The following is a 14,003-nucleotide window of genomic DNA, read 5'->3' on the forward strand; positions in this document are numbered from 1 at the left end:
TTATCTGTACATGTTTTGTACATTTTAACTAGACAAATAAAGTGTTTCACAGACTCTTTTTGGCCCTTCAGATGAGTAAAGGGGACGGGTTCAGCAGTGCTGGAGTGTTTATAGGCTGTGAGTGTGTGTTCTGTTTTGGGGCGGTGTGTGTGTGTGTGCGTGTCTGGAAGGTGCTGACAGAACCAGCAGGCCCCTTGCTTTTAGGGTGAGGGTTTAGTCTTGGAGTCGTGACACATGAGCGCAGTGACATCAGCCTCACCAAGCCGTGTGTGTGTGTGCGTGTGGTTGTGTGTGTGTGTGCGTGTGTGCGCGTGTGTGCGCGTGTGTGTGTGTGTGGTTGTGTGCATGCGTGTGTGTGTGTGCGTGCGTGCGTGTGTGTGTGTGTGTGTGTGTGTGTGTGTGTGTGTGGTTGTGCATGCGTGCGTTAGGGGTGTAAATCTTCAGTGGCCTCACGATTCGATTTGATTACGTTTGATATCCGTCAACAATTCGATTCGATTCCACAATGCATCGATACAGCTCAAAGTATCGCAGCTCCAAGTAGCACATTTTTCTATATTATTATTATTACTGCACATGGTTATTTTGCATCAATTAATACAAGCAGTCAGAAGAATATTAACTCCCTTTTTTATTTAGAAAGTGCTTTAAAATCTGAATGTCACCATGAATTTTAAACATAAACGATTTAAAGTCGAAGTGAACCGGAGGCGAATGCAATAGCACGAGCGTCGGAGACTGAAAACAAATTGAGAGGCGGACCATATGCGTGTCGATGATTTGATTTGACAATTCTGTCGACTGGCTTTGGCATTGGTCAATCATGGCGTGTTCCACCCCCAAATCGAGTGGGATTCAGCGTGTTGTCGTGCTACGCGAGTGGGATCCGCGGAGTACCAGGCAGCCACTTGCTTTGTGCGGAGCGAGTGGACAATCCGATGCATGGGTGCTGCGCGCCCGCCTGAAATCTCCGAGGGGAGACCCTTGACTACCACGCTCTCAAGCGTGCGCCTTTTTTTGCGCTATTTCTGTAAATACGATATTCCTGGAATGCGCGTTTTAATGAGCCAGTTACATTTCTTTGCATTCTTAGAGATTATAGTTTTTGGTTTTTGTTCATGTTTCATGCAATTGGCCAAGTTAGTAGTTAGTTTATGGGATAGGAATTGTGCCAGATGACAGGCACTAGGCGCCATTTTCTACTTCATTTGGAAGAGAAAATTATCCTGAAATGAAGATTTGATTGACAGCTGCATGTTGTGATATGATTGGTTGAAATGGGGTAGAAATTTGATAGTACTAGGTGACGTCAGCAAACTGTACATTACTGTTATCAATGAAATCTTGAAAAATGAACTTTTGACGTGAAAAAGTGTGAAAAACTAAAGGAATTAGATTTTTGTGATTTTTTTTTGCATAGATCATTAAATAGGTGCACTGCATACCCAGGTATTTGAACTAAAAGAAAAGAAAAGTCATTCTTGGGTTCAGCTCGACAATTCATCTGTCTTCGATTCGATTCCACGGCCGCATCGCGATGCATCTTAAAAATGATGAGTCTTTAGGGCGTCCGGGTAGTGTTGCGGTACATTCCCTGCCTACCAACACGAGGGTCGCAGGATCGCGCCCCCCTGCTACCTCCGGCTTGGTCGGGCGTCCATACAGGCACGATTGACTGGTGTCTGCGGGTGGGAAGCTGGATTGGGGGTATGTGTCCTGGTCGCTGCACTAGCGCCTCCTCTGGTCGGTCGGGGTTGCCTGTTCAGGGTGGATGGGAACTGGTGGGAATAGCGTGATCCTCCCACATCCTACGCCCAAATCGGTAGAGGGTGCAGCAGCGATCGGGACATCAGGGGGGGGAATTGGCCAAAGTACAATTGGGGAGAAAAGGGGGGAAATCTGAAAAATAATAATAATTTTTACACCCCTAGCAGCGGACACGGAGGGGCTCAATTGTGGCAGCAGATTGGCTGCTGCAGGCACAGCTAACGTTATGCTTCATGCATATCGATGCATACCGATGCGATTTCCGTTTCCCCATGACTTCTTCTCTGTTTTTTACTCAACTTTCTCTAATCTGGAGAGCACTGTCGCCACCTAATGGGTCTGTAAAATAGCTTTTACACATTCAACATCCACCATACTTTCACAGGAGATGGATCTGGCTTTGATCCACGTCCCACCGTCAAAAAACGCAATTGACGACTTTAGTCGTCATTGGCACTGAACGTTAGTATTTGAATTGACGACTATACTCGTCCTTGGCACTCAATGAGTTAAACTACCCAGACACCCTGAGGCAGAGCTGTTTAAACTACCCAGACACCCTGAGGCAGAGCTTTTTAAACTACCCAGACGCCCTGAGGCAGAGCTGTTTAAACTACCCAGACACCCTGAGGCAGAGCTGTTTAAACTACACAGACACCCTGAGGCAGAGCTGTTTAAACTACCCAGACACCCTGAGGCAGAGCTGTTTAAACTACCCAGACACCCTGAGGCAGAGCTGTTTAAACTACACAGACACCCTGAGGCAGAGCTGTTTAAACTACCCAGACACCCTGAGGCAGAGCTGTTTAAACTACCCAGACACCCTGAGGCAGAGCTGTTTAAACTACCCAGACACCCTGAGGCAGAGCTGTTTAAACTACACTACCCAGATGCCCTGAGGCAGAGCTGTTTAAACTACACTACCCAGACGCCCTGAGGCAGAGCTGTTTAAACTACCCAGACACCCTGAGGCAGAGCTGTTTAAACTACACTACCCAGACACCCTGAGGCAGAGCTGTTTAAACTACACTACCCAGACACCCTGAGGCAGAGCTGTTTAAACCTCTCCCCTCTCGCCCTGTCTTCCCTTTGTCTTGATCTCCCTGCCTTGATTTGTCACCGTCTCCATCTGTGTGTAATGTCATTAGTGTGTGTGTGTGCGCGTGTGTGTGTGTGCGTGTGTGTGTGTGTGCGCGTGCGTGTGTGTGTGCGCGTGCGTGTGTGTGTGTGTGATATTTAGACCATTAATACTCTATTTAACCGAGGCGTCGTCACGGCGACAAATGAACAGCGCGACACCCTGGGGAGTGTGTTCACTCAGTGGTGCTCACAGCGACACACACACACACACACACACACACACACACACACACACACACGGCAGACCTGCCACCGTGTTAACAAGATAAGGACCCTCAGCTAATAAAAGAGACAACACTTTCTGTGTGTGTGTGTGTGTGTGTGTGTGTGTGTGTGTGTGTGTGTGTGTGTGTGTGTGTGTGTGTGTGTGTGTGTTTCCACACCTATAGCGTCACTTTCATAGCAACGACCAGGGTTATTTGACCCATGTTCAATCTGTCTTTTGTGAATTCACGTCACTGGTCATCATGACAGTTCAGGTACAGTAGCACCCGGGTCACAACCTGGGAGAGATGCGCAACAATTAGCCTAGGCTGTTAGCATAACACATAGGAACCCGGGTGGTGCCGTTCACACTGAAATCAACCCGTGTCAGAACCTGGACCAACAGGGTCGCAACCTGGATTAACCCTTTCATACCCAGAATCAACCTGGATTAACCCTTTCATACCCAGAATCAACCTGGATTAACCCTTTCAACCCCAAAATCAACCTGGATTAACCCTTTCATACCCAAAATCAACCTGGATTAACCCTTTCATACCCAAAATCAACCTGGATTAACCCTTTCAACCCCCAAAATCAACCTGGATTAACCCTTTCATACCCCAAAATCAACCTGGATTAACCCTTTCATACCCAAAATCAACCTGGGAATCACTGTGGTTGGACCCTTGGTTTGAAAGGGGTAACAACGGCTGGTTGTGTGTATCCAAAGGCAGCAGATCTCACACAGTCAGTCTGTTGATGATCACAGAAATGATTTGCACACTGCCCACTGAGAGCATGTGAAGTAGTGTGGCAGGATTCAGTGGAGGGGAGAGATGTGTGTGTGTGTTGGTGTGTGTGTGTGTGTGTGTGTGTGTGTCTGTGTGTGTGTGTGTGTGTGTGTGTGTGTGTGTTGGTGTGTGTGTGACGTGTGTGTGTGGGCGTGTGTGTGTGTGTGTGTGTGACGTGTGTGTGTGTGTGTGTGTGTGTGTGTGTGACGTGTGTGTGTGTGTGTGTGTGTGTTGGTGTGTGTGTGACGTGTGTGTGTGGGCGTGGGTTGGCGTGCACATGTGTAACTCTTCCGCTTGATTCTCTCTGAGATCTATTGACAGCAGCGAGAGAGAGATGGAGAGCGAGACATGTTTCTCAGAAAAGGTAGGAGACAGGGAGCGATCACTCTTCTCTTCTCAACACACTCCCCCCCCCCTCCTCACCCACGTCCCCCCCCCCCCCTCCTCACCCACGTCCCCCCCCCTCCTCACCCACGTCCCCCCCCCCCCTCCTCACCCACGTCCCTGCTCTCCTGCGCTGAAGACGTAAGTGCCTTAGACAGATGTCTGCTGCCTCTTGTCTCAAACCCTCAGCGAGCTGCTGAGCTCGGCAAACTCTAATTAAGATCAATATTTCAATTTTTAGTAAAAGCGCACGAGACGGAGAGAGGACGGAGGCAGAGAAATCATCTGTCCACGGAGACTCGCAGAGACAAAAAGAAAGGTCAATTGTGATTCTTCACTGTGGGTGTGTGTGTGTGTGTGTGTGTGTGTGTGTGTGTGTGTGTGTGTGTGTGTGTGTGTGTGAGAGAGAGTGAGTGAGACTTGATAACGTGTGCGTTTGTGGCCATGTGCATGTATCCAATATTCTCTTCCTAAATGAACACAAACTAATTATAAGCACATGGCCTCCTCCATCAATTGAGATGTCCCACATCCCAAAGCCCTTCTAGTCCAGATTCAGCGTCTTTGAACAAAAATAACCTTCTCATAAAGATGGACAAACATGATTTGGATGTAAGCAAGGCCTACTACTACATGTGGTGAAATTCCTGCTTTTCCAAGGTAAGCCTAGCTGTTAACTTCACTGTGTGTGCACATGCGTGCGTGGTTAAGCCTAGCTGTTCACTTCACTGTGTGTGCACATGTGTGCGTGTCATATCCCTGTACAATTAAAGCTGATTCCACCAGAGCGGCATTAGTGACTTAACGGCAGTTACAAAACCTCCCAGGTCTCAGATAACCTTCAGCCACCTCCTAGAGCCACAGTGGGGCTTTGGTTTGGATGGGGGGCTACAGTACCTTGTGCCCGGCTCAAAGCCCGCTGCCAATCTCCTGCCTTGCTGATGTCCATTTTGCTTAAATCGGTAGAATTGCAACCAGCAGCGAACTCCCAATATGCAAAAAGCACAATGAAAACCCTGACTTCAAAAATTGATGTCTCAAGCCCTCGGCCACAGACACTCCCCTTTCCCTGACAATGAATGGACCACAGCATATCTTCTTAAATGGGCCATTTCAATGCATACTGCTTGGCTTGGCGTTTGCCGGCCTGCTCCTGCTTATTTGATAGAAAAAAGACTTGTAATGACTTAGCGCACCTTCAACTTAAAATACCTTCAAATGATTTCCGTCCCCCATCATCTCATACTCTTCTTTTCATCCTCGCCAGCAGATTTGAGCACGGGGGAGGGCGCGTATTTCATGGACAGCTCGGACTGGAAGTTAAGCTCAGCACTGTGCAACGTTTTGCTGTTCACGTCTGACCACGTTGAACTTACTGCCACCTGTTTTTCATTGAGATAGGCACTATTTCACCGACATATCTCACAGATATCATTTGTTCGTTTGATGGGACACTGGGGGCCCCCGAGTGCAGTTCCTGCTTAAAAGGCTGAATGGGTCAGGGTGCAGCAGAGTCCTGGTATCCATCCCGCATTAAAGTCCTGGTCCCAAGATGCTTATCACTGGTATCGACATGCTGCTCAACCTTCCGCTTTGATTTGCTTTACCCAGCATGCTTCGCCAGAAAAAGACGTGTGTGTGTCCAGAATGGAGGCGCACGTATAGCGCGCGGGGCTTAATTATACGTCGATCCACGGAGATGAGTCAGGATGCAATTTGTGCTTAATTGAGAATGAAAAGCCCACAGACCACCGCAAGGAATAGCCAATCATAATTAAGCCACACACGCCCGTCGTGCCCCCCCCACCCCCACACACACACACACACACACACACACACATCGTGCCTCGCGGAAATGCAGATTGATTTTTTTGGCAGAGGGTGCCCGGCCTTAAATCAATCACTGATTGAAAGAGTGGTGGTTTATCAGAGCCAACCTAAACTTATGATGTCAGAGCCACCCTAAACTTATGATGTCAGAGCCACCCTAAACTATGATGTCAGAGCCACCCTAAACTTATGATGTCAGAGCCACCCTAAACTATGATGTCAGAGCCACCCTAAACTTATGATGTCAGAGCCACCCTAAACTTATGATGTCAGAGCCACCCTAAACTTATGTCAGAGCCAGCCTAAACTTATGTCAGAGCCACCCTAAACTTATGATGTCAGAGCCACCCTAAACTTATGTCAGAGCCACCCTAAACTATGATGTCAGAGCCACCCTAAACTTATGTCAGAGCCACCCTAAACTATGATGTCAGAGCCACCCTAAACTTGTCAGAGCCACCCTAAACTATGATGTCAGAGCCACCCTAAACTTATGTCAGAGCCACCCTAAACTATGATGTCAGAGCCACCCTAAACTTATAATGTCAGAGCCACCCTAAACTATGATGTCAGAGCCACCCTAAACTTATGTCAGAGCCACCCTAAACTTATGATGTCAGAGCCACCCTAAACTTATGATGTCAGAGCCACCCTAAACTTATGTCAGAGCCACCCTAAACTTATGATGTCAGAGCCACCTTAAACATTCAGTTCAGTTCAGTACTTTATTGTCCCACTGGGGGAAATTTGTCTTGCGACGAAGCACAAAGAAGTACAACAACAGTGCAACACAACAACACATGACAGTACACTGATAAAATCAATAAAAAGATGGGTGAATAAAAAATTAAAGATAAGATTATAGCTGCTGCGCAGCAATGGGTCGTGGCCGGAAGGATTGATGACATCACTGATGACATCACAATTGCTCGAGTGACATCACAAATACAACCTAATTGCCCTAGGTAATTTACTTTTGTCTAGGACAGTCTAACGATGCAGTTGCTGAAGTTTGGTGTCGTTTGAAGAAAAAATGTGGGAGGAGTAGGGTTTAATTCGTTTTACAGTTTTTGCAGTTTTGCGGTCTTTAGACTTCATAATTGGCCATAGGTTGCATTGTACACAAGTTTCTCCTCATTTGGGCCCACATTTCGGTGAAAGTTGCTAAGCCGTAGCACGTATGTCTGATTTTTTATGAATTTTCAAAGTTTGAAACTTTAGACGGTTGCTGTAGTGCCACCATTAGGACTATTTGCGTCAAACACGTTTGGCATGGGACTGGACCTTTGTGCAAAGTTTGGTTTATTTTCATGCAAGGGGAAGTCCAACTTCCCGGGAGAAGAATAATAATAATACAGGCAAATACAATAAGTGGCCCTGCCGCTTCGCTGGCCCGGCCACTAATTAAAAGATGAAATAAAAGATAAAATAGGATAAAGTGTAGCGGCGCCAGTGTGAGCAGGAAGTGCAAAAGTGCGAGGTACAATTACCTATTGTGCGAGTTGAGTATACGTATTGCACTTGGGAAAAAGGAAAATTTAAATCTATTGCACTTTACTCTGTACCTCTGTCCTGAAGGGGGTTTTACTCTGTACCTCTGTCCTGAAGGGAGGGGGTTTTGGTTCTTCAAAATTGACTTTGTTTTTCTTATGACCTGGCAATTAAAGATATTTGACGACAAGAAGAGCTGCTGCTTGCTGATGATCTTGCTGGCTGCTTTAACAATGTTGCCCACACACTTGTTTTGTTTTGGACATTTAGTTTGTCATACCAGGATCCTAATGAGAAGGTTCAAACTGATTGGACAAGGGATCTGTAAAATAACACCATCAGTTTACGGTCAACGTTAAATATATTGTCTTCGTAAGAAGTGGAGCCTTTGTTGGCTTTTCTTGCAGGTTGCTGTGGTGTTCAGCTCAAAGTTGAGTTTATTATCGATGATTGTGCCGAGATACTTATAGCTCTCGACAAAATTGACTGCCTCGCCTTTGACGACGGTTTGGGAGGCGGCGAGTGATGTTGATCTCCTAAAGTCAAAAAAGTATGATGTCAGAGCCACCCTAAACTGTGATGTCAGAGCCACCCTAAACTTCAAAGCAAACCCATTTGCCAAGTAAGATAAGTCATTGATATAGCCAACTAGGTTATCAGTCAAAAAGGGAGATCGGGCTCTGTTTCTCTGTCTGTCCCACTGATGACATCATCAGTCATACATAGGCATTGTGACATCACTGATGATGTCATCAGTGACACACACATGAGAGCGACTGAGGGAGAGGGAGAGAGGGGGGGAGAGAAAAAGAGGGAGACGAGAGCAACTGAGGGATAGGGAGGGACAGAGAGGGGGAGGGAGACTGAGGGAGAGAGAGAGGGGGATAGGGCACGCGAGGCCACGTAACAGCCGAGCTGTGGGCCAGCCTAGGAATCCAGCATGCGAGATGCCTAGTTGTGTAAAACGGTGGTTTCCAAACTGGGACTACAGGGGATACTTGAGAGAAAGGGGGAAATGTAAAAATCTAAGAATAAATCATGAAAATAAATGAAACTAAAAATACATTTGCCCAGAAAGAACTAATTGCAACTCTTTCACTCAATTTCTTATTTTGTATTGTTCAAAAGGTTGCTTATCATTCATTCATTGCATTATGCTATAGTTTTCTCTTGCCCTTTTCTAAGCAAAATGTTGTAGTTGGGTAAAGGGAGAACTAGTATTCAGAAATCCGGGAAAGAGGGAACTGCAAGCCCAAAAAAAGTTTGAGAACCACTGGTGTAAAAAAAGAAAGGAAGTGGGGGGGCTGTCGTCTTGATTTTCCTGCCTCAGCCGGATCCCACCTCATCGATCACCATCTGGTTTGCCGCGTCCACCGCTAAGGACAGAGGCAGACTGCAGTGGATCATCTGGTAACCCTAACCCAACCTACCATCTCTCTGGGACCTACAATGCCAGGACCAAGAAGCAAACATGCAGAAGATCATCGTCTGACCAGCGGCGGCTGTAAGTAGTTGGTCCCGGGCGGTTCACTGCAGCTGACCCACCGCTCCTGGCCTGACCCATGGAGGAGGAGGATTTAATGGTAAACTGTTTCTGGTTCCTTGGTTTACGTCCCCAGGTCCAGAAGTGGTGGAAAGACTCCAGACTAATGTGTGTACTGGCTGCCGTGCACGTGTGTGCATGCAATGGTGTTTGTGACAAAATAAAGCCAGGGTTTTGTCCATCCGGTTTAACAATAATAATAATAAAGTTTAATAAAAACACACACAATGCACTGTGCTCCTGCACTGATGTTGCACCTCCCACCTCCCATACAATGAACAATACATTGCAATCCATGCATAGAACCTGTTAATACTCTTAACTGTATCATGTACATATTTTGCTAAAATTGTCAATTCTGATAACTGGACTTTTGCCAATCTTGTACTTGTAGCTGTCACTTTGCCTTGCTAACTTTATACTCTGCCACACCATATCTTATATGTTTAAACGTGTGCATATTTATTGTGTTGTCTATATCTCATGCACCTGCTACACCAAGACCGTTTCCTTATATGTGCAAGCATACTATGGCCGAATAAAATAAATCTGATTCTGATTCTGCAGCTTTTCTCCCAAAGGCTAAGTTGTAGCCTATATGTTTACAGCTGTTTAAATTTGACATAATGATCAATGTGTTCGTAATCTTAGCAAAATACTTTATTCACAAGGCCAAATGTATAAAGACTGAATCCACTTTCACATGCTACTTTAATGAAACCCAACTCTACGTAAAGTCCCTGAAATTAATCAAATCCAAATATGCCAAAGATCTCTATACTTATCACGAACAAGTTCAGTGTTTTATATTTATTTTAAAGCAGCTACGAGCAACTTTTTCGATTGTTATTAAACAGTATAATTACAATATTGATGCATCACATCTTACCTATAATAGTAGCTGAGACCAAAGCCGTGTGAATCGGAGATTGCTCCCTTAGGTGATTATTAAGTCTGTGTCTGTCTAAACTCGCGTCAACAGGGGGCTCTCTCTCTCTCTCTCCTTACCGCCGGACCGGCTAAACCCGGAAGTGAAACGCGGAAGTGAAACGCAGCTGCCTGCCTACCCCGTTCGCGCTGCCTAGCAACATAGCATAAACAATATGAACGCCACGCATACTCTCGGGAACATCTCTCGTTATATTCTAACAGGTTTTTTGGAAGTTATTTTGTGGTTATGGCCGAAGTGGCTGCTGCAAACCGTTTCATTTCACTTCCTGATCTTCCCTGGCCACAGACAGACTACACTGGCCAATTCACTCGGGGTTCAAGCGAGACTACTCTGCGTTGGTCTCGTCGACTATTAGAGGTAAGATGTGATGCATTGATATTAAATTTATACTGTTTAATAACAATCGAAAAAGTTGCTCGTAGCTGCTTTAAGTGTATTTCATTTTATTATTTAGTTATTTCTCCCCCTCTTTTCTCTTGTACTATCTGTGTAAATGTGCCGGCATGTTTGACAATTTCTACAAATGTAATGATTGCCTTACAGTTTGCAAATGCAATGACTTTTTCCCCCAGCCGTTTGTCAAATCAGTACAGTAGTAATATGTACTTGTATTGTTATATGTATTGTATACACTCTATAATTTGTCTGCACGAAACCAAAACAAACTACAATACCTTTTTTGAGGGATCACAGCTGAAAATGTGATAGGCACATAACTTGGGCAATATAATAATACATATTAATACATATATATATATATATATATATATATATATATATATATATATATATATATATATAGCTTTCATTTGCTTGCTGGTTAAATTAAGAAGTTCCCCTTGAAGAAACCAAATACACTTTTTAATATAGATACAGATATCACAGCAAAACTGCAAGTCACTTTATGAATAGTAAAGTATAATGATACCATGGAAGAAAAAATAAAGGAAAATAAGTAGGCTAAATAAGTATAAGACCCTAAAAAAAACACTTGAGTAAACTATATCAGACGCACTTTTAGTCCCTATGGAATAGTGTTAGGAAAAAATAATAAAAAATACAGTAGCCTAACGATAACAGTGATACATAACGATTTTCCATAGTTAAATCAAAAAATAGTCTAAATGAGGACAGCATCATGAGCCTTTTTTACAGCACCAATTTTGTGTCTAAAAGGCAGGGTAAACAGCAGGTGCAACCAAAACCTGAATGAGGGCCCCACTGGAAAACCTAAATGGATTGAAGTTGGAAACCTCCATTAATGCTTTGGTTGCACCTGTGTTTACCCTGCCTTTTTAGACACAAAATGGGTGCTGTGAAAAAGGCCCACCATGTCCTGCCATGGTGGTTTTGAACCCGTGAGGAAAAGTTTACCCAAGTAAACTAAAGTTTAGTAGTACCAAGTAAACATTTTCCTATGAGAAACTAACGAGGCGATCATCTTACGTCCGTGCAATTGCATCTGCTCCGTCACTAGAGGGGGAGATATGCTGCACCTGTTCTCCCGGCGCGCCTTCGGCTCTGCTCGGCTCTATCCGACTCTGCTCGGCCCCGGCAGCCAGGGAGGGCTTGCTATAGGAGAATGCAAATACACCCGATGTAATCTCCTCCCATTCGCCCGTCACACCTCTAGGTGGGAGGGTCGGGGCCCACGCTGTCTTTATAAGTACAGATTGCCATACCCAGCGCCTCAGTGACACTGCGTGGCTGCACTGCAGGGCTTTCGGAAAAACTGCAACCTTTCTGGCCCATTAGCGACAAGTCCAACTGGAATTTATCACCTCGCATAAACACAGAGCAGTAAAGTCAACAACAACGCGCCCTGCGGTGAGGGGGGAAAGGACCTTGGGTACCGAAGCCGTAAGTAAACTGCTGCTTCAATGAAAATATCTGGACTGACCACTCCGGACCATATAGGCTATCCAGTCCCTCCAGCTAAAGGAAACAGCTATCTATCATCTTATTTATGAACTTTGACCACTTTTCCCCGTACCATTCCACGTTGGATTCCGTGTTTTAAAAAGTGGGACTTTTGGCGCATCTTTACGCACGCCTGCCCGGCGTCCTGTGACTGTCATAGCCTGCACCGTTTTGATCTCACTGTGTGGGAATGTTTTAACCCGCTGCTGCATGTGCGTGCAACGCTGCAGTGACTTCTGCCTGCATGCGGGGACTTCATGATCAAGTTGTAAACAGTGGCAGCGAAGAGGGATAGCTGCTTGGGACATATTTATAACGCACAGCCGCTGACGGATGAGACGAAGCGAGCGAGGCTTTCATCCTACTTGACCGAGCAGCCCAATGACAGTAAATCACAGGGAGGCGAGGGAAGCGCAGAGGTGAAGCGAGGACAAGACAGGTCTCCAAATTCACCAGGCTCGAGTTTCACCCGGCCCCGGGGGCTCCTCCTGGTATTAAAGCGTGCATTTGACCTGGGATAAGTTGTCAACAAGAGGAGCGAACGGAGGCAAACTGGCAGGTGTACAAGTTCATTTACAGTACATGCATACTTATATTCACGCCACTATATATAGAAGTTGTTTTAGGAACTAGGAGACCCCAATAAGTTTATCCACCCACTCCACCGGCCTTGCAGCAGCCCCACGCACCGGGCGTGTGTGTGCGTCTATATATACGCCAAACAGCCCTTTATTCCTCTTCGCAATCTATAACCGAGAGGGCTGCCCGCTGTCGGTTTGGCTGTGAAGGCGGGAGTCGGCGCATGGACTGACATGGCCACCGACCTCGCCATGAGCGCAGAGCTGCCCAACAGCCCCCTGGCCATCGAGTACGTCAACGACTTCGACCTGATGAAGTTCGAGGTGAAGAAGGAGCCACCCGAGGCCGACCGCTACTGCCACCGCCTCCCGCCGGGCTCCCTGTCCTCCACGCCGATCAGCACGCCCTGCTCCTCCGTGCCGTCCTCGCCGAGCTTCTGCGCGCCCAGCCCGGGCGCCCAGCCGGGCCAGGGCCTCGTCAACGGGGTCGGCGGGGGCAGCAACAACAGCAGCAGCAACGGCAACAACAATCAGAGCACCGCGGGTAAGCCCCAGTTGGAGGACCTGTACTGGATCCCCAGCTACCAGCACCACATCAACCCCGAGGCGCTCAACCTCACCCCGGAGGACGCCGTGGAGGCGTTGATCGGCAACGCACACCACCACCATCACCACCACCACCAGGCCTACGACGGCTTCCGCGGGCAGCAGTACGCCGGCGAGGACCTGTCCACGGCCTCCTCGGCGGCACACCACCACCAGGCCCACCACCATCACCACCACCACGGCCACCACGCCCGCCTAGAGGAGCGCTTCTCGGACGACCAGCTGGTGAGCATGACGGTGCGGGAGCTGAACCGGCAGCTGCGGGGCTTCAGCAAGGAGGAGGTGATCCGCCTGAAGCAGAAGAGGCGCACCCTGAAGAACCGGGGCTACGCGCAGTCCTGCCGCTACAAGCGCGTGCAGCAGAGGCACATGCTGGAGACCGAGAAGTGCACGCTGCAGAGCCAGGTGGAGCAGCTGAAGCAAGACGTGGTCCGCCTCGCCAAGGAGAGGGATCTTTACAAGGAGAAGTACGAGAAGCTGGCCAGCCGGACCTACAGTGCCGGGGGAGGCGCAAACACAAGAGACCCGTCCACTGGCAGCCACGGCAAACAGGCCAGCACTGACTTCTTCATGTGAGACTGATTCTTTGTAGCTATAGACTCTTAATTATATCCCCCCAACCCACCCCGAACTTCCTCTTAATTCTTATTTATATTTTTCTCGTTTTTATTTTGTTTACAGTTATTCCCTCCTTGACAAAAAGACTATCGTTGTACATTAAAACACATTAATAACACAATGCTTCATGTGTAAACAAATAAGCATTAGATGCGCACATAAGTAATCCTTGTGCG

General features: G+C 46.9%; 1 protein-coding gene across 1 annotated transcript; it reads left to right on the forward strand.

Moving 5' to 3' along the window:
- Nucleotides 1-12,837: 12,837 nt before the first annotated feature.
- On the forward strand, nt 12,838-13,785 carry mafaa (MAF bZIP transcription factor Aa; the record flags this gene model as incomplete). The annotated part of the gene is made up of 1 exon (XM_083647171.1): nt 12,838-13,785. The coding sequence occupies one exon, from the start codon at nt 12,838-12,840 to the stop codon at nt 13,783-13,785; it is 948 nt and encodes a 315-aa protein (XP_083503297.1).
- Between the last annotated feature and the right edge of the window lie 218 nt (nt 13,786-14,003).

The sequence above is a fragment of the Poromitra crassiceps genome, assembly GCF_964638095.1.
Source record: "Poromitra crassiceps genome assembly, chromosome: 12".
Classification (NCBI taxonomy): domain Eukaryota; kingdom Metazoa; phylum Chordata; class Actinopteri; order Beryciformes; family Melamphaidae; genus Poromitra; species Poromitra crassiceps.